The 21,853-nt window shown below is 43.1% G+C and overlaps 1 protein-coding gene across 12 annotated transcripts in view; it reads right to left on the bottom strand.

Annotated features, from left to right (window-relative positions):
• KIAA1210 (KIAA1210 ortholog) overlaps nucleotides 1–21,853 on the bottom strand; it is a 60,541-nt gene that overhangs the window by 18,555 nt on the left and 20,133 nt on the right. For 4 of the 12 annotated variants that reach the window (XM_064518218.1, XM_064518217.1, XM_026123104.2 and 1 more), the window contains exons 2-4: nucleotides 11,910–11,989; nucleotides 6,805–6,973; nucleotides 1,875–2,004 (exon numbers count right to left, since the gene is read on the bottom strand). In XM_064518218.1, the coding sequence (XP_064374288.1) occupies nucleotides 1,875–2,004; nucleotides 6,805–6,973; nucleotides 11,910–11,976 (366 nt within the window). In that variant the 5' untranslated portion in view covers nucleotides 11,977–11,989. Of the gene's footprint in view, nucleotides 1–1,874; nucleotides 2,005–6,804; nucleotides 6,974–11,909; nucleotides 11,990–17,622; nucleotides 17,884–21,853 lie in introns of those variants that run through there. The other 8 variants (XM_064518215.1, XM_064518214.1, XM_026123103.2 and 5 more) reach the window with 6 other exon arrangements.

Below are 21,853 nucleotides of genomic sequence, written 5' to 3'. Positions count from 1 at the left end.
GGAGATTCTTTTCCAAGATTGCATAAAAAATGCTCTGGCAGGCCCTGATCCTAGAAAAATAAAACAAAGTCTACAACCTCACAAGCAGCCAGATGTTCTCTCAAACTAAAAAAACCTCACGTCTCAGGAAACACCATTGCTAAAACTCTTGGCTTAAGTCTTTCAGCTATGTCAAAGCTGGAATATAGACAAGGTCTGAAGAGAATCTTTGTCCCTCAACTAAAAACAGCTCATCTGAATATTCCGAAGATAAATGTGCAGACCTGTTTTTTCTGATTCTTTGCTTATTAAACCAGATTTGGAAATTCTAGACCTAATTCTGTGCTGCTATTCAAGCCACGCATTCATTTACATCTCTGCAAATTAATTTCAACAGCTGCCATTTTTTTCAGCAAGACTCACTTTGGAACGTAGCTCCTATAGCTCTAACAGCTACACAGGGAGCAAGGTAGCACACTGTCAGCCTTTTATCCTCCAGTCTCTCAATTCAAGGGGCTCTCTAGCCCTCTTACCCACAGCAATCTAAGAAATATCAGCAACATAATCTGCAAAAGCAGGGCTGATGAAAAACTGCACAAAGATTGTAATACATGGTCAAAACAAGTAAGACATACAACATATCTACACACTTCACAGAAAGGAAAATACAGGAAGTAAATTTTGCTTTCCTCTCTTTTCACAACTGCCCATCTTTGATTTATTAAATTTATTAAATGCAGACAGCAAAGCGTTCTGGGAGAAACTGCCAAATTTACAGTCTGTCTTCTACTGCTAAAGTTGATTTACATTGCTAAGAAAATAGCAGTTTTTATCAGTGCTTGGCTTTTAATCTGACAAGAGTCAAGTCGTCTTCTACGTCTATGGAAATAGTGCTGGCAGTATTATGTTACCATGCAGGATGCTGCATGGTTGAAGAGACGGCGCATGGGGCTGGTGATAGCATGGAAAGAGGGTTTTTTCCCCAATGAAATCTGTTATGTAAAAACATAATTTCTCCTGCTGCTCCTATTGTTATGCAAAAAAAACCTTGAATGGAAGCTTGGCCTATTTTGCAGTTTTATGGGGGAACAAGCCCCTCTGTGCATCTTCTATTACTCAACATGTGATGCAAATGTATTTTGCAACAAGAAGTTCACACTGAGAAAAGAAAGAATTTGAATGGCCTTTGGCTGCCTTATCAACAGTTTGTTCCAGTCTCTGGAAAAACCTTAAACTTTTATCTCAGTGCTCTGAGCTGGGCAGCTATTTGAATGCAATTAATGTAACCAACAGTTGATAAAGGAGCTGTCATGGAGGGTTCAGTGTGTGCCTTGGAAGAAGGAAATGACCTACCAGGATACAGTATCCTCCACTGGCAGGGTTCAGATGAATGATGATATAAATAAAGCTGTCACTAAGAATGCCCTGATATATCTGTCATCCCACACACTTACACAGCCCCTGGTGCTAGCACGTACTGTAAAAACATTGCAGCCAGAATTGCAAAAAAGAAATGCTTTTATAAAGAGTAACAGTGTAAGGGACACACTGAAGGCCACTAAATGGCCTTCATTCAAAAGCAATAGCTATGAAGTAAAGAACAGGAATACCAATGGAAGAGGACATACTTATTAAGGAAAGAATCTAGTTCATGGACTCCTGGAGACAGGTCACAAGCACACTGTGGGACCTAGGCTAGGCTGACAGCACCAGCAGTACTCAAAGATGTGGTTTCCAAGAGGCAGAATAGATTCAAAAGCAGTAAATCTAGCTTCAGACACATCAGTCAAAGTCTTAAGGCATACAGCAGAGGAAGCAAACAAAGAATACAGACAGAGTTTTCTAGGAGACAATTAACATAAAGCAACAGCATGAATGAGGGAGGATGTTCTCACCTGTAAAGCTTTCACTCTTCCAGGTATGTTTTCCTGAGATGACGTGTCACCTACCACACTCCCTGGTGAAGATTCAAAAATGAAGACGCTGTCATGGGACAAGGCTTTGTTTCCCATGCTTCCTTTGGGCCTGAGATGGAAGGAAGAGTGGTCAATGCACTAGGTACAGCCCTCCAAGACCTCCTTACACCACTTCACTTGGGCAGATGGGTCATAAAGAGGCTGGGGTCAGATGTGTCTCATTTAACTTCAGATTTCTGCAGTTAGTTAGTTGTCTAAGCTAGTCACTGCCAGCTCCCTTTACACTCAGAAAGGAGAAAGAAGTACTTTTTAGGATGGCAATCCAATGTCTGCTTTAGGATGGACTCAATATCTGCATTGAACACACAGGCCAATCTCTGTGACTATAGAGGGAGCCCAGAGTGATTAGGTCAGATGCTGAAGTCATTTAGCTGGATGCACCCCCCCAATGAGACACGCCTACAGCTCAGCGGAAGACCACAGGCATCCCATGCCTTCCTTTGGCAGCAATATGGCCAGCATGGGACATTCACGGTGTGACCTCTGCAGCCTGATCAGGGTCATACCTGCCAAAGATTGTGAAATTTTTTCCCTTCTTGCAAATGCAGGCAGACAATGTAGTTCCACCACATTTGCAAACTTGATTCAAATCCTCTCAGGTCCAGCAACAGAGTTCTGCTCACCTTTATCACAAAGTACATGGCTGGATTCTGAGCACATAAAAAGAAGTGGACAGGACAAGTGTCCAAGGTCACGGTTACATGCCTATGCATGGCCAAGTTAGAGAACCCAGGTAAGATATTTCTGACATGCTTCTATGCTCTCTGGGTGCTTAGCCCAGTCCCAGGGAGATGAGTTCCCATTATAGCTGTTAACTGAGTATTAATCAACCGAGATTGATTGGGGTTAGGCTGTTAGGTTGTGCAGGGCAAATTCTGCACTGGGGAGCATTACAGGGAGGACTCCAACTTCTCTGTTCACAAAGTTGCACCAGCACAGGCAGGCGCTGTCTGTGCATTGCTTTGTCCAAAAGACCACAAGGATGGCTTATATCAGGATTTCATGCTAGCACTTAACTGGAAAACAAAAGGGAATACTTTCCTGTTGTTGGCTGCCAGCTTTGTAACCCACAAGTTACAAGGATTCCTTGGCTCAGCTGCCTTGCAGGCAATGCTCATCGCCTCTAGAAAATTGACTCAGGGTAACAGGGAGTGATTAGGAATGAAATTCTGGCAAGAAAAGCCTAGTAAGTCTAACATTTTTCTGCAAGAAATCCAGACATATGAGGCCTGTTATTAGCCTAGCCTCAGATTCTCTCTTTAATTTGGAAGCAAGCCCTGGAAGACAGTGAACTTCCAAAAATGAAACAAACCATGTTAAAAAAAAAGAAGAAAAGACTCTTTCTCCTCCTGCATCTCCCTTCCTTGCATCTTTGGAGACAACATCTCCTTTGTCTGATTGACCAACCCTCCTTTTGCCACAAAAGTGTGGTGGATCAGTGTAGGGCACCATGTGTCATAGTAGGGCAAAATAGTTTTGCTCTACGTTTATGTCACATTCAAGACAATCAGAGCTCTTTCTCTCACAGCACAGGCCAGAGCTCATGCCTCCTCTCATGATACATAATAGTTACTGCCTGTGTTACTTTATAGGGTAGTAGTTCTACACACTGGAAAACACATGCCTCATTTCATCATTAGAGTGAATGGAGCCATCCTGTCTTTTTCTGTTTGATTTTAAAGAGTCCTTTCCAGCATGAAAGGCACTCTATATGGGCAAGACAGCATGGAAATAATTTTACTGCATTCATAAAGACAGTGTCACTTAACTTTCATTTTCTGTAATGAATATTTATGTTCACTACTTGTTCACATATTTTCTTTTACTTATTGCACAGAATGATTTTACCATCAGCATGTATTAACCCTTTTAATTGGGCATTTCCTCACTCCATTTACTTGGAGGTCTTTAGCAATAAGAGCTGAGGTTTTCTTGCTCTTGAGACTGTCAGTACAAGACCTCTTTCTCTCTCCCCCTGCATATGTAACATATACATTTGCAAGAGAATTACTGTATTTTCTTCTGGTGGTGGCAAAAAGAGAATCAGATTCAGTTTAGAATTAACTGCAGCTTTAGTACAGATGAGTCTCCTACATATATATATATATTCATGTGTAATTCCAGTGTATTTATATTTGTGTTGAAGCTAAAGATGCACTGCTAGCCAAAACTCCAGATGTTTTAGCCACTGCATTTCTACACTGATTTCCCTATACAAATGCTCAATTCATCCATATGCAGTAACCCTCAAGCTGCGGTGGCAGCAGAAATAATGGGATTCTAAACCCAGCGATAAAGCCCCTCCTAAACTCATCACGGCCTGTGCTATCTTCCACTTCTTATTGCTACAACCCCATTCCTTCTAGTGTTTTACCTTTTTTTCCTCTCTCAAACAATTCCTTCAAGCGACTGCTCTCCCCAAAACAACTATAGCCTGCAAGAGCAGTGAGTGTACGTTACAAAAACAAGGACAATTTACATATCAGCCAAGCAGTTTTTCCTACTCAAAGCTTTTTAACTGGAATAAGATTTTTGGGGGACCAAATTCTTCTCTATGTCTGTTCTTTTACCCATTTAATAATATAGAAAAGAAGCTTACGGCACGTGCTTTAATTTTGTCATCAAGGAGATTTTTCCATTTCTGCTCAAAACTCATGCCTCTCTGAAGATAAAGGGGCAACAGCAAATAATGCCCCCTTACCCTTCACAGACACCCAGTCCCATTGATTCCCTGCAGCCCCATGATACCTGGGCTTCTGAAGAAGCCCTGCCAACCCTCTGCTTCCCTTCATATCTCTTTGGCTGTTACAAGAGCATTTGGCACATCTAGAGGTTTGGTTCTAGTCAGCATTCAGAAAATGTAAATTTTAAAAAGATTACATGGTTTTAAAGAAAAAGAAAGAAAACCAGTGCTTCTGCCTCAAGAACAAACAAACAATGGCATTGTTCTAGGATTGGTTTTGGTATTCTGCATGCCAAGAATTACAAAGCTCAGTGCTACAAACCTTCACAAATTATATTTCCACTGGCTTCCAGGATCAGGTCTTCCAAAGGATTAGTTTGTTCAATCTCCCTAGGTATTTACAAAGCATGCTCATGCCATGCAGGGTCTGGACACGAAGGGGTTTTCAAAGAGCACAAATATACCCTTGGATTTTTTTTGGATAGCCCATTCAACCCTATCTCTAAGGGAAAAACAAGAGGGGTTTTACTAGCTTCCTGGTCTCTGGTCTTGCAAAACAATTTATAATCACTGGAGGATAGTGCTGAGGTAAACAGCAATTGGACTTGAAGTACTTGGTTAAGGGCAAGAGAAAGAGTTCTCACCCACACTGCCTCTGGAACAGACAGCTGAGTTTATGCCAGATCCCTCGTTTGGGCTGATGGGTAAGCTCAGCGGTTCCTAAGCTTTTTGGACTGGGTTAGTTGAGTCACTATAATTCCCCCTTGCCCCAAGGGACTGGTTGTGTGGTCACCCACTCTGCTAGTGTTATGCTAACAAACAAAACAAAAAGATTGTTTTTTCCCTAAACCCAGATCATTTCCATTATGCAGTTATATAAATACAATAGAGAGAGTAGTGAAAGGTGGGGCAAGGAGACACAAGCACCCGTGGAAAGGAAACATCTTTAACCTGCTCCACCAGAAGAAACATAGGGTCCAGTCACACCGAATGCCACATTTGATGACACAACACATTTGGCAGCAATGCTGATTTCAGCATCTCCTACCCTAGCCACCCATTTGTGCGCTGCACCGCAGTGACGTACCCATCTACCCATCCAACATGCCCTCCAACAAACCACTGCGAGCCCTAGGATGTGGCCGGTGTACTGTCATACTCGGTTAGTCTGCAGCTCCACAACGACCTGAGGCCTCAGCTACTCCAACGAGAGACTTGTCTGGGTAGCTAACATGGGGGAGTGGGAGGAGGGGCTCAAGAAGATTAGAAAGCAGCCAAATTACAGGCTGCAAGATACTGCTCCGTGACAGCCTGTTTCCCTAGCTAAGAATACCCACAGCCTTGGCAAGAGACATAACCATATTCAGGGGGCCATCCCACTTCAGATTCAGTCAGAGATGTGCAATGGAAGTGTTGCTGCTGTAGCTTGATGGTCTAAGGTTATGAGCGAAGCAATGTTAGCAGGCAAGCTAATAGCTTTTATTATCCTAACTTTAGAAAAAAGACAGTTTTTTGAACAAACATCATTCAGGGACCTGAGAATTGCTCTGGATACACCTTGAGATTTGCAAGGCTCCTTCTGCAAACTCTGCATGAGTTGCAAACCTCACTCATATGCACAGTCCTTCTGGGGTGCCTGGTACAAAATTAGAGGCCTTCCACTGTTATCAATACCTAAATGGCTACATAAGAAAGCTAAACTAAGCAGCAATCTCATACTGGGAATATACCATAAACACTTTCTTTCCCTTTAACCCAGCCATGACAAAGGGCACCGCTCACGCTAAAAAACAGCAACTCAGCTTCACATGTATTCTGTGCTAAGACTACTCAATCATTGCTTTCCTGCCAAGTAGCTGCTGGTCAGACCTGCCAGGACAGATTTCAAACACTAAAACCAATCAAAACAATCTGGGCTATCTGCAGTTTTACAGACTAAGAGGTTGGGTCACCCCTGCCCCTAGCTGCCCTCCTCCTCCTCTCCATGCTGGCTTTTGAAGCATGTAGCAAAGAAAGAGGAAATTCCTGAAATTCCTTCATCAACATTAGGGCTTGTTTTGCACAAGCTTGGACAGAGGTTGCTCCTAAGGGGCCAGCTTATGCTTTCATCCTACTGTGGCGAGAGGTCCGCTTTTATTTATTTATTTTCCTTCCGCGCCAGCTTACCCAGGCTCCTTTGGTGAATGAAGTGCTGTGGTGTCAAGCACAGAGACGCTGACATCGCTGCTGGACTGGCTGGGTTTTAAATTACTCTCACCCCTGGGAGCTGGAGGCTCTTTCCTTTTCTTCTTGGCAAAGAAGTTCTTGAAAGTCTGAAATTTGGATTTTTTCCTTCCTGCAACATGAAAAAAAAAGAAAATTTACAGAAGTTGGAGGTGTTGCTTAGCTTGGAAAATGTTATCTCTTAAACTCTGGAGAAAGCCTACAGAGAGTCACAGGCTAGAACAACCCATTCAGTTCCACTCAGTTGCTTTGTAAATAATTCAGTGCTGGAGTCCAGTGAAAGATGAAGCTGCAATTCATAGATTTGCTGCCTACAAAGCAACATCACCATTAAGCTGACAATGGTGGTGCTTGCTTAGGTTCCAGTTTATTAAAAAAACAAAACAAAACACATATCTTATATAGAGAATGTATCTATCTACAACTGTATAGTGATCATGCAAGTCATACTTAATTCATTTTCAGTAAAGCAATTAATTTAATGTCTTAATATCTTTAACTCTTAATATCTGAGCTTGGTTTAGTTCTGTTTCTTTCTTTAGTCAGTGCTGTAAGGAGTCAACATTTGAAGAATATTCAAGATTTGGCAAAAAGATTCAAAGTATTTATAAACCCTAAAACCAAAAGATCTGTTTCCACACTAAACCATTATCCCAAAATAAAATCAACAACTCCTCCAAGGCTAATGGAGCAAGCTGCTCTTAAATTATCATACTCCTCTCCAGGACATGAAACCTTCGAACATAGCAGCCCTGAGAACACAGCTATAAGCCTGTTAATCTGACTTCAGATTTTCCATTGTCCAAATGAAGAGAAATACAAATAGAAGAAAAAATAAACCATAAGAAACACAACTGACCTCTTTCATTTTTTAATAACCTAGGATACCATAACAGTCTTATTAACATTTTTTTCAGCACACAAGAGCTCTATCTTATTTATTATTGACTCTTACATTGAAGGGTCAGTCTGGAGTGGTTTGGGCCAAACTACTATACTAAGACCCTTGTGACTAACTCAAATACGTATGCAGACCAGTAACATCACTGTGTATCAGAGCCAAAGTCATTGTTCAATTAATATTTTAAGGCAGATGGCGTAATAAATGCCCACAGCTGGAGGATTCCTCCATAAGCAAGGCATTATTTCAACACAGTTATTGTCTTCTCCAGCAATGATTTAGTCGGCGATGCTCTGTCTCAACGTATGCCCTGTACGTGCAGGGATCCCTGCCAAAGGGCCTTATGCGGGCTGACGCCGCGCCACGCGCAGCTGTGCCGTGCCTCGGACAGTAGCTGCTTTGAGGAATAAACAACGACACCGAGATCTGCTCACCCGGCCTCCACCCGCTCTCCGGACCCGCGTCAGCGCGGGCAGCGGGGCACGCAGCGATGCTGCTGCACCGCACGGCGGGGACTGACGATGCGGTTGCCCCTCTGCAGAGCAGTAGCAACCGCAGAAGAGCTGCACGATGCTTTTCCAGTGACTTGGGCTGTCACTGAGACCAAATTATCTTTCAGACAGTATAGAGCACAACTATCCATGGATGCAGCATTCCTATGGAGCGGTTTATCAGTTTATCAGCTGAAGATCTCAAAGCCGTTTACAAGGCAGTTAAGTGAATTAATACAGTCACAGAAAACATACAGGATAAATTGCCTGCCCCAGACTACAGAGAGGAGCTCGAAGCTTTTGGATTTACCGAGACCCACACGGGGCTCAGTGAGTTTCACACTGGGCACCCAGCAAGAGCTGATAAGAGAAGGCAGGTCACAGAGCAATCAGAAGACCATACTGCCTCTCAAAGAAAACCAGCGTGTTGGGCGTCCTTCAGAAATGCCTCCCTACAATTACTGCCACTCATATCAGCAATTAGACATCATATACGATATTCTCCCAACAGACCTGACAAAGCTGAAGTGGTTTATTTTAGATGAGCAAAACAAATTTAAGAAGTCTCTTGAAACAATGCCCCGAAATTATCAATCCAGCAACATCTACTACAATGACCCAAAGAACAAAATGGCAGACTTTGCTGCATACAGAGAACTTCTCAATTTAAAGGCAGTCTAAATGAAAAACAAGGGCATTATGTACCCTGGACAGCCATCAGTGATATGGGCAGCAAACAAGTTTGATTCCAGTACTAGTATTACTGGTGGGCTTAATCAGATGCTGGTATTTCCAGAAGAAATAGGGGAATGTTCACAAAACAAACAAAAAAACAGAACTGTCACTAAGGACATTCAGGAGAAGCAGCCATAAGTCTTACCACAAAAGATAGTATTCAGAGTAGGACCTTGGAAATACTTGTTTAGATCCAAAGCGGTGCTAACTTTAGAACAGAGGCCACTGCAAGGATATGTGAACAGTGCCAACGAGTAAACCGCAGCTGGCACGGGACAATGCTCGACTATCACTGTGAGCACGCAGTCCTCTACTGCAGACACATCAGCTACTTGAGTGCCTTCCCAAGCACTAACTCACTGCTGATGTGCAGGGCACATCCCCTCCAGCAGCAATTCCTCCCCAGCTGCGCTCTGCCCAGCTGCATGCCTTCGGCTGTTTCAGATGAATGAAAAACAGGTTTCCCTGCAGCCACAAAAGATGGGCAGTTGGCATATTACTACGCAAAAAGGATAAAATCACTACTAGATACTTTGCGTTGCAACCAGATGAGAACTCCAGGATCGGTTCTGCTCTGTGTGAGTATCTGGCAGTAAAGACGCAGTTCAGAACCACGGTGTTCATATTCGTTTCCTGTTGCAAACAGTTGTGCACTAGCTTTGTATGCTGTTAAAAAGATGCCATGTTTCACATAAAGGTGCCTAGGTTTCAGTGCACTGTGAAGCAGCCCACCATAGCACAAAATGGTAGACTGTTCTATGATATGTGAACTAATAATATAAAAGATGATTTTATTACTTAAAGTGGAAAAAATTGCTTAACAAAAATCCAGTCAAAACAAGGAGAGAAAATCCTAGCTCAGAGAACTATGCCTATTGCCCATTCACCCACTGATGAATAATGACTTGTAATACTTGAACGTTTATCCTAAATTTTAAGGCATTAAAATTAAATTTAAAGGCTACTGCCTTCCCCAAAATGAGTTGTTTATTGTAACTACAAGTTAGCCCACTATAACAGAAAAGGAGCAAGAGCAGGTATTTGGCTCCATTTTAAAGCTTTTTTATTCTGTATTTTTTTACTGTTTGTGTAATGTACACAGAGAGAATTAGTGCATGCCTTTTTGCTCATTGCATGGTTCTTTCCTATAACAGGATAGGAAAAAGATGTTTTCCAGTGCAAAACTGAGCCTGCAAAAATGACAAAAACTGACAAGATTACTCTAAAACAGAGTGAACATCTGATTTGGGAGCTCAATAATCATTATTTAAATGAAATGGTTCATTTAGGGATCTTCTATGCTTTCTGACTTCCTAAGATGTATTCAGGACACATTTGCAAGTTTTTTCCTCAAATGCTTTTACGATTAAAAATACACAATTAAAAAAAAAATACAGACAAAATTCTCAAAAAAATACCATGATTCTGGATGAACCAGCTTCATAAAAATACTCAGTATTGTCAGATGGGCAATAAAATCATAAAATTCAGCAAGACTAATGTTGGTTGCTGGCAGTTTTTGGACAGTGAGCTTGGTCATTTCCATCACGAAGGAACAGCATGCACTGTAAACACTCTACTGATAGTCAGACAATAAGGCAAACCCCAAGAAATTAATCTGACTGACTGAACTGTGGAGACTGGGGATTTTAGCCTCCAAAGGCCTTTGAATTCCAGGCCAACTAAATCTATGAAGAGGAGGATGTGAGGTAATTCTATATTGCATGGAAGTCAACAAAAGGTATTAAAAATTAAAAAAACAAAAAAACAAAAAACCCAAGGTGGCTTTATCCAGGCCCAGCCAAGTGTCTCTTGAATGCTTCAGCAATACTGCAGCAGCTTTTAATTTTTGTGAAGTTTGGCTCAGTTAGAAACAGAAATATCCCTGCTCTTTTTAGAGCCAAAACTTAAGACAGCAAGTCGGCTCCTGCCTTCATTGTTACCAGGCTCAGAACGTGATCCATCTGCTGAATGTTCTGGCAAGCCTGAGTAAAAAAATGCATGCAGGGGTTTCAAATGAGGCCACCTGTGTGCCAGGGATAGCAGTGGACTATGTGATAAACTAGATTATACACTTAAGAAACCAGCTGCTGCTGAGCATCCATTAGTACACTCCCTTCACCCTTACCTATCTGTCACGCAGGGTTCAACTACCATTCACTTTGCCATTTGCTTCTCTCTTCTACCAATATTTTGGTAGTGGCAAGTGTATTTCTAAAGGATAAAGGAAGATGATCTGTGAAACAGCCAAAAAAATAATGAAGTGATATGACAGCCATTCCTCTTGAAATGCCTCAGCCATTTTGTTACTCTTCATACTCCGCTGTCTCCTCAAAAATAGTCTGAACACTGGCAAAGGGGATTTGCTTTAATTAAGACAACGCTTTGGCATAGGTAAGACATTTTTCTTTCTTACTGTTACTCCACTCCCTTGTGTCTGTTGCTGCTGGGGCTGACAGTGCACCAGCCTATGCCACTAGATGAAAGGATAAGTAGTAAATGGTTGTCTGTGGCCAGAACCAGAAGTAAGGTTGCAGTGAGGATGCCGCCAGTCACATCTCTCACAGACTGAAGCTAATACAGCCGGGCTGGCTAACGTGCTCAGCACCCAGCTCTGTAAGGTACATCAACATCAAAGCAGGCACAGCGATCAGCTCTCCAAGCTCTAACATCCTGGTTTTTGGAAATGCAAACCCATAATCAGGAAAGAGCATCCTACACCAGGTTTTAGCTCTCCTGTACTCCATACTAAAGGTTCTTCCTATAACACTGCCAGCAGACGAAGCCATGCAGGAGTCTTTTCTTACACTACGAAAACCAAGACAACACTGCAAAACAAGTCACTATAGACCTCTTAATAACCTAAATGAAATAAACTTTGACTTCCAAATCAGCTACACATCTGGAGAACAACTGCTTACCTGTGCATTCTTCAGCTGTCTCTCCCGTTTCAGGTGACTGTATGACGTCTGTTGGCCCTGTAGCCATGATATGGTGGTCACTGAAATAAAGATGAAAGCATCAGTTAACTTTTAGTCCATCTTCCCAAAAGGCTATGGTCCCACCCAGCATAAAGAAAGAACATTGCTGGATCCCTTCTAAAACTGCATTCCCAAATGCTTATCACAAACAGGGCTTGCACACTTATTTTGTGCTTCAATCACAGAGTTTTTCCTCATTTTTCAGTAACACTTATTTATCTAGCCAATACTAACAAACCAGCCTCATTTCTCACCAGCACCTCTTTCTTTTTAGGAAATCAGGATCAAAGTTTGCATTAAATGAAAGAAGCCATTAAACACACCCAACAGAGACTGTAATGCTTCCCAGTCTCAGAATAATGAATCTTTACGATTGCTATTTGCTAGAGAGTGACAGCTCCATGCTACTGTAAAAAACATCTTAAGTAAGAGCTGCACTGCTGAAGGTTCATGTAGTGCAGTGTCCTCACAGCAGGCACCAAGCTAGTCTGTCAGCATTATAAAAATGAATTACGCATCAGCACTGAACCATCATCCCGGGCTACGCTACATTTGTGGAAGCCAATAGATCAAATTTATTTTGGATCCAGTGCAATCAGCTTTTAGCCACAAGCTTTGAAACCTTATCGCAAGCAGGGCTATTGATCAACCAAATTAGCTGATGGCATCATCTTCCTCCCTGATGAAAACAAAAGTTCAGTCTGGTTTTAAGATCATTCAATGTTAACTGGCTCCACTTTGTATTTTCCAAGACTCCTAAATGGGTGTCTGTCAGAGACAAAGGAATTAAGCAGCAGACCACAAGAGTTACAGTAGAAATGTCAAGTAACAATGGAAATGTGACAGTTTAGCAGGGCAGCTCATAAATACTGCCCTTTGTTACGGGAGACAGCTAGGTGATACATTTACATAGTTTGCAGTCCCAGTATGCTGTGCCAGGATTTAAAGAGTAAGAAATCTTTATTAATAAATGAAAATACTCAGAAACAAGTCCTGCTCCCTTTTCTGCATACCTTCCATAATAATTTTCTACCTAAAAGTAGTGTAACAGTGCTGATAAGGTATCGCAGCAGCAAGCAAGTTATGATTTTATATTAATTTGGCCAATCAGAAAACTACTGTATTTTCTTCTGTCTGTGGGTGTGTATCACCCTCACCTCCTATAATCTGCCACGCCTGGGGTACCAGGACTTCAGTATGAACCATGGCTACCCCACATTCTCAGACAACCTTGCAACATAAGGTGCACAAAATCAGAGTTAGAGGCAAAGGGACTGTTGAAATAAAGGCAACAGGCCATGGATGTAACACACACAGGGCTCCTGTGGAAAAACACAGTCTGGAGCAAGCGTTCCCTCTACTATCGCCACAGACACACAAATTGCCATGCTGCTGAACTGCAGATAGAAGAGGAGGCGAGAGACTGCTGTTTCCTTCTGTTTTAACAGATGATCTGTAAGCTGTGCACATAGAAGTGCATTAATGCACTGCACTTCCAAACAGTCTCATCTCAACCTGCTGAAATCAATGAAGAAGTCATTACAGAGACCAGGACTGACTGTATCTTTTCTAAATAAGATACACTGAAGATATTTTTGAAACAACTGCTAGACAATACGAAGAAGCAATAAGAAATAAAGCTTTTAAGATTTTTTCCTTTCGGATGATCACTATCATTCAACTCTTCTCCCTCTTTTTGTCTCATCAATTATCTCTGGAAATATCTTTATTTCCTGCATATTTTGATTAAAGTGGTCATCAGCAGATTTTCACATTGACTCCTTCTCTATATTAAAAAGAAATTTGGTTCCATTTTTTTCCTCTCAACTTTATATGCCAGGTGCACTGGTTACATTAGACTTTCCTTCAGGGAAAGAACAGTGTATTTGAAATGAAACTTCAAGAAAATACTCAACAAATTTGCAATGGCAAGACAGCAAGTCCCCAGACTTCAGGTTATTTTCACATAACACACATGGGCCTGACATTTGGCTCATTTACACCTCTAATTTCTGCTTTGCCCACCTTAAATAAAATCAAAACCAGGCACAATGTTGATTTCACATCCAGCTTTGTTTTCACTGGCTCTACATTTATTTAAATTACTCTGTCATCTCAGCTTCTCACTCAGAATCCTTCCAGCCCTTGGGGAGATTTTGACTCCTGTGTTTATAACTGTAAGCATTTATTTCCATTTGGTATATCTTTTTTTACAAATAGAACTATAATTGCAGAGCACTTCAGCTCCAAGGCAGTCTCTTTACAGCCAAATCAGCTCCTGCACTAACTCAGTTTTATAGCTGGGCTTTCTGGGGCATATCGAGGTCAAATGTCTTTTGCAAAGGTGCATCAGGAATCTGTGAATGTGCCCCTTTTAGGGCCCAGGGGTTTGTTGCCTTTTTGTACATGATTTTTCCAAGCTTTAAGTTAACAAATATTAAAATGACAAGAAAAAAATATATTTACAACAAAGTATAAGTTCCGCCATTAAAAGACTAATGAAATACCTCAAGAAAAGTTAACATTCAGACAATGTTTAGACCTCAGTGTCTTGCACTTTACAGGGAACAGCTAGCAAAAGTTCTGGGTAACAAACCCTAGCCTGGAGATCGATGCAATGGAGAGAAAGAGGCTGAAAAGCCATCAGCAGAAGCACATGCGAGTGCACAGGCATTAAATGATCGAACTCTTAGACCTTCACCAATTCCAGCCCTTAATGACAGCTGACAGATGCACTGCTGCACATGGTCAGCACGTATCAATACCATGTTTGTTCAGTCAATCAGCAGTACAAACCATGTGCACCCTGCAAGCTTTCCCACAGCACTACACCATTAGACAAAGTTTTAAACAAATACAGTATGCGTATTGATTTTTACTGATAAAAATATCAGGTCAAATAAATGGCCTTTTGCAGCAGCATTTCCACTATTCTTTGGGCCAGGAGATGCTAGAGGACATCTGGGAGAAGGCGCTCACAGGGGGATGAAGGAGACTCTCTCCCCCACGGGGGAGCAGCCACAGGAGAGCAGTGACAGATCGACAGCTATGGCCAAGGCGGCAGGCAGGGTTGGCAAGTCCCAGCTGCTGTTTGTCTCCCACTAAATGGGCAACGGTGGGCACATTTGCCCATTCCACAACTTTCTAATCCTGCTCTTACTCCTCCTTCACACAGCATTTGCGACCTCTGCCTATGCACAGGCCTCCTGCTGCTGTAGGCCTCCTACCTACTGTACAAAGGTGCTGCTGAGTCTCTGCTAGACACCTTAAAAGCCAGATCTAGCGCTGCCCAGTAAGTCCCCTACAGTAATTCCCATGCAAGGTCACAGAAAAGACTGAAAGCTTCCTGAGAGCAGCAAGGATGCTGAACACAAGGCTCATCTCTCCCTGCACAGGGCAATGGGCAAGATTATTCAACCTACGAATTACTGAATTACTTGCAAGCAGCAAAGAGTTTTCCTGTATAACCGCAATCAAAACAAGCCTGACATTATTGGATCCAATTTGCCATTGGAATTTGCAATGCCGGGGTGTTTCTTAAAGCAATAAAACTCCTATGGAGTTGCATGCATTTCTTTACTTTTCAAAGCAGGCAACAGGAGCGACTTAGTAATCAGCACTGTGCTCATCTGATCTGACGGTTGAGATATATGCTCCCTGCTATCCCATACACATTCATTAATAACAATAATTCATTAATAACATACACACTTTCATTAATAATCCTACCATGTTGCACTCAATTGGAGCTCTTCACCTCATTATAGGAACTAATGAGTCCTGGAAATACTATCCAGGAACAGGGGATATAGTCGTCTCCCTTCTAGAAACCAGGGCAGCTGGGCAGGTATTTGGATTGCCCCACAAGAGGGGACAGGGACAGGGCTAACACCATGCAAGCCCAGGGCTGCGTTCGGACTGTTCACTCTGCTCAGCGGAGTACAATACTTGAACACGTATATCATGTGTTGAATACAATCTCTAAAAAGAGAAAAGACATTTTCTTTGGTCCGTGTATTCAAAGATTCCTGGGAAGTTAATGTTGTATGGGACTCAAGTTTTTCTGCATTTAACAAAGGCCCGAGACTAACAGAAATGTTTCTGCTCAGTCTCAGAAGACACACGGCCTCCTTGCTGTCTGAAGGACAGCAAGGAAGAAGACGTAGGAAGAAGATGAAGCACAAAAGTTGGAGGCTCTGCAAAGTAAGCAAGCCCCTACACTGCCTTTAGTGTTTCTTTAGCCTCAGTCCTATCCTTCTGCATAAGTCTTCCGGAAAACCCTGTGAGAGAGAGTTCAGAGGAGATGCTGACTCCTGAATAGCCTTCTCCATAACAAATAAATGCTTGAGGAAATAATGCCTCAGGAATATGAGGCACTGCATTTGATTAGTGTCCTGATAGCCCAAAGAAGACAAAGACAACTGGCTGAAGAGGTCAAATTTTTGCCTGGAGCTTTGAAAGACCATTTTCCTTCAGGCAACAAAAATCATCTGAACACAAGCTTATGCTCTGAATTTCAGGAAACATGCTTTGCACAACAAGATGGATCAGCGTAGGAAGACTCATGCCACTCATGCAGTCCTCTAGACCAGCACCCCGCAGCCAGCCTCCCCCCAAAACACACTTCAAGCTGCAGCAGGACCCCAGGGAAAGCCCCTCTGTTTTTCCAGAGCACTGAGTTTCACAAAAACACAGGATGAAAGAAGCTTTAGGATTCAGATCACATTCTTCAGCAGAAGTGGACTGACAGGTTAAATTTTTACACTGTCTTGTTAAAGCACGTTAGAGGACTTTGTTCTGACAAAAAGTGGCTGGTTGCTTTCCTCCCTGGGAACCCTGCGAGCTGAGGAACTATCAATGAACTTGTTAATCCAGCGACAGTAACCGAGCCAAACTCCGTCTCTGGAAGCTCTCCCTCTGCAACCCCACTGAAGAGCCGCTCAGAGCCAACTGTAAAACAACAGCAGAACCAGCAAGATTTCCATTCAATTTTCAGATCCCTTGAGCTTATCAGAAACTGAACAAACAAAGCTCTCGTTGCTCTCCGTGCAAGGAGCGAGCAAACTGCACTTCAGGCCCACGTTCAGGGCACACGCTGGATAGTCCGGGATCCCACAAACGACTTGCTGAAACGGTACTGCACAACGCGACCGCCCGTACTGGGATCTGACCTTGCGCAGCTGATCTCATCGTGCTCTTCTACAGCACAGTGTTTCTGGGACAAATTTCCCCCAGTTTCAACCAGGTGTCCAGCTTTACTGGGAGACCCCAGCTAGACCATAGCTGTTTCAAGCAGGCATAAGAGAACGGCACAAACAGCAGTTTACACTAGGACTCCCGTTGCCGCCTTCGCTGATAACAGCGAGGAGGGGGAGCTTACAGAGTTAGTGAAGACTGCTCTTGTAATCTCCACGGCAAGAGGGAGAGTTTAAGAAAGTTTAAGGCCCTTTTCCACAGATCACAAATAATACCGTAATAGCAGCTATCAGGAAGTCTGGATAAGCAGGCTGACAATATTTAATATCAATAAAAATACTCTCTCCCAGGATCAAACAGCTGTCATAATTCCCCGTAGCATCAGACAACACTCAGCTCCTACCCTTGAAGGGATATCCAGAGCAAACAACTGTGCACGGAAAAGAGACCTACTCACAGCTTTCACACTCTGCATTCGGACAACACACCCCTCACAGCCCTCCGTCCCAACACCTTCGCTGCACAGAGAAGGCTTCCCAGAAGACAGGTCCCAATGTGCTCAGCTCTTTTTACCTACAGTCTGCTCTGAGGAGCCTGTCTGACCGTTTCTGAAGGATTTCTGCTATTCAGCAGTGCCTGAAGTATCATGCGCTGCCTTCCCAGCGAGTGTGTGTGTAACGCTAATGGAAAGCAGCTGGTGGGCTGAAGCCGACTTAAAAAAAAAAAGTAAGAGGAGGAAATGCCTTTCATACAGTCACACAGGCTCAGTCTGTAATTGTGTGAGAAGCCGAAAGGATAAGAAGGGGGAAGGGCAAATGACACAGAAAAACATTCGCAAGCTACTACAGAAAACAGCGTGGAAATGCACATGCTGTTACCAGTGCTGGTAAGTGGGAGAGCAAATGCCCCGTCCCCTGCATCCTGCCCCGTCTCCACCAGACTCCCTCCCTCCCAGCAACCATGTCATTCGCAAAATCACCGCAGAAAGATCTCCCTGCATGTGGGGACACGGCTGCAGCGTACACACACAGACCGGTGCTAGCTGAAACCCGGGGCAGGTACCAGCAGCAGAGTAGCTGTTAGTTCGGATTCAGCTGGCAAGGCTGGACTGAAGCCCCAACCACCATGGCTTTGCAACGCTTGGCACCCGCACCAGACAGATTAAGCTATTTCGGGCTTGCTACCTCAAGCAGCCCTCACACCCCGATTAGTCTGCAGTGCTTATTAGCGTGACCTTGTGCAGTCGCTGTCAGCGCAGGGATCCCTACTGCAAGTTTGCATCTGCCCAGACGAGAGGCAGAGCAAATATATACCTGTAAGTTAAAAGGTAAGTAAAATGCTTCTGATTAGCCTACCTCTGGTAATAATTTATAGCATAAATTTTGCAGTGTATTTCCTGGTCTGCACAAATCAGGAGAAACGTGAGGGAACCTTGCTCAAATCAAGACTGGCTCTAATATAGTCACCATCCGAGCACAGGCAACAGCTCAGCCAGTGCTTTGGGCCCAGACCGCCTCCACTGTAAAGCAATGTGTATTAATTGACTTTGGTTGAGTTGCACCATTTGGCACCAGCATAGGAATAAGTCAATGCTTTTCCCATGTAGTAATTCCTTTTCTTTAAACTACCACACTGGGAAATTTCAGGAAACAGCTGGAATGAAGCTCTTCCACACTTCCTAAAAAGAAGCAAAAGAAGCCGCAAAGTCATCCAGCAACCGTACTAAGGAACTAGGACACTGCCAGCATTAGGAGACCCTCTCAGACCTACCTGACACGGATACATTTGGAATAGTTGGGGGCTGGGGGGAAAGGGGAACATGCATTTAAAATCAACAGGAACATAACCGAAGACTGCCTTTGTCAGTTCTGGAGTTACACCCAGTAAGCATTACTGCCTTTGGAAACAGTTTCAAGAGCAAAGCAACAGGAAATGTCAAGCCACTATCACTGAACAACAGACATGCCCCATGCTAGCACAGTCAAGATGCCAGAGAGTCAAGTACGGGAATAAAAATAAAGCTTACTGTCTCTGCCTCGCCATGTGTAAATTCAACAAATACACTTCATCTTCAATTCCAGACCTGGGTGGTCCGCACATTTGCCTGTTGTTTTCTAGATTATATGTGCACTTTTTAACCCCCTCTTCAAAACCCCAATTCATATTGTTCCACCTGTGGCCTCCCAGGATAAAGCTGGATGACTGATGTTCGACCTATGGTGTGAAAGTCCATGGGCTGCTTCACCAGGGTCAGTGAAAGGCAGCTAAGAAAAGGAGCCTACCATCAGCTGGCCTCAGCATGCTCTACAGGAGCTTGAAAAGGAAATTGTCAGTATCTGCAAACTGTGAAGGTGCAAATCATCAGTTTAGACTGTAAAGTGTTTGAGATGGAGCTCATCGTTTAAATATATCCTAGCAGACTGAGACTCCTGGACTGGTACTCAGCAGAACTGGATATTTTCCCTGGCTCTGTCACTGGATAACAGGACAAATTGCTGGACTACTGGAGCAGGCAAGTTATTTATCACTCAGCTTTGAGCTTCTTCACCTGTGGAATCACAGTACTTGGAAATACTGCAATACTTGGAAAACCTGAAGAACCCTACAGAGAAGCCAAGCACTACCACCACAAGGGGAGACGACCACAACAGAGTCCTACCAGCTGACACTGCTACCACGTGCTACCACCGTATAAGCAATAAATAACAAAAATCATAGCATTTTGCAAGAGCGGCCTACATACCTGCCATGCCCCTGTATTTGAATCTCAAACTGGTTTCCAAGATCTTATTCACACGAAATCAGAAGAATCATTGCATCCTAAGCCTGAAAGAAAGAATCTGGAGAACTTTTCAACAAGCTAAGCTGTCTGAACATTGCAGGGAAAATGGGGCTGAAAGAATAGCAAAATAAATGCCAGAATTGAAACATGTGACCTTAGGGTATGTCAAAGCTTTTTTTATTTTTTTCCAAAATGGTCACTTATCCCTCAATTTGTGGGTTAAAGAATAGCTTTAGGACAGGAAAAAATGAAAAGCTTCGGATAGATCAAACTGCTCAGGGCAGTTTGCTGCTGTGCTCTGATTCCAAAAGGATTTAATATAGACATTTAGTGCTCAGGAATTCAAACTGCATCAAAAAGAGAAGAGGCTAACAGAAATTTCCAGGGCTAACTGTATTATAAATGCTCACTCTGAGGATCAAACTGCCATAAAAAGTCAGCCATCTTTTGGCTGTAAGAGAGCAAATAAAATGCAGGCTTTGTGGTCTCAGAAGCTGCCTTTGGCAGTGAGGTTGGGAAATCTCTCTTCAAGTCCCCAGATCCTGTTGGGGCAACATCCACTGCCTGTACACCCAGAGAAGTAAAAGCAAGGCCAGCTCCCTCCTATGTTGAAACACACTGTGTCTGGCTGGCGAAACCCCATGAGCTTCCACTGCCCGTGGATATTTCTGCAATTCAGACTCCGTTTTGGCTGCTGATCTTAGCCAAAGCCAGAGGAAGGTCTAGGGCAGCTTCCAGGCTTACAAAAGGAGCTCTTCTCCTTGAGCGTTTTTGGAGTTTGAGGGTCTCCCTCCTCTGCTCTTAGGGAAACCTTCTGCTGCCCATGCTCCACTTCCCTGGCTGCTCTTTCTGGAGCCTCCAGTTAACAAGCTCCTGAAGCGCACATTTAATTTCAAGCACACAAAGGCCCTTTAGAGCCAAGGGAGATCATTCATGTGTTTAAACCAGTGCCTGAGTCGTTTCTCTACCAGAAGTATTTACTGACTTGTCTCTTTAGTGTGAGCAGCCACTTAAGAGGGGTTCTACTTTTCTGAGATTCCAGCTACAAATACCTCTCTGCGAGTCACACAAGCCTCAGCATCCCCAAAAATGCTGCAAAAGGAACACGTGGTCCATGCTTGCAACTTCATGTTCATGACGTTTAACTTTTCAGACTTTGGAGCAGTCAAGAGAGACCTAGGAACTCAAATCCCTAATCCCAAGAAGCTGAGGGTTAAATTCAAATAGGAATTACAATGCCCAGGAAAAAACACTTAAGCTGGCGAAGAAGGAAAGAGGGAGCTGCATTCCCAGTTAGAGTAAATAAATATAGCTAAAGTAAGAACATCTGAGCTATTGCAGGTTTGCACCAATGGAGTATCAAACTATCAAACTGTGTTTTGAAGAAGGCAATAGCATCAGGGAGCGGAGAGGGTATGTAACAGTAGGAAGTCCCAGGAGGGGGACAGCAAAGACAATAAGGACTGCAAGAAGGGTACTGACAACAGGGCACTGGGGAAAAAATCATATGGGGACAGACATCTGTAAGGTCTTAGCAGGCCAAGAGCTTCAACGAAGGAAGGAAGCAGTAAGACAGTTTGCATTTTTTTGAAGGAAAACAACAAAATTTCAACTTCTGGAATATTCTTTTCACAAAACTGAGAGGCTCAAAAGTGGTTTGATTGCTAGAGTGAATCAGAAAACAAATCCTCTGCACCTCCTTCAGATTTGTATTATCCCACATATACAGATAGTCTGATGATTAACACAATGTCTACATCATATTCTGAGCTAGAGTGTTCAAAATACATCCCATTTGCATCTGAACTACCGTGTGGATCTAAACTATGTTGTTAGATGAATGATACCTAGAAGGCCTGGCAAATGCGCACAGGAACATATTTCTTAGAATGAATATGCATAAGTG

This window comes from Dromaius novaehollandiae, chromosome 11 (genome assembly GCF_036370855.1).
Source record: "Dromaius novaehollandiae isolate bDroNov1 chromosome 11, bDroNov1.hap1, whole genome shotgun sequence".
Taxonomy (NCBI): domain Eukaryota; kingdom Metazoa; phylum Chordata; class Aves; order Casuariiformes; family Dromaiidae; genus Dromaius; species Dromaius novaehollandiae.
Note: the sequence above shows the minus strand (reverse complement) of the source record. Positions and strands in the feature narration are given on the sequence as shown.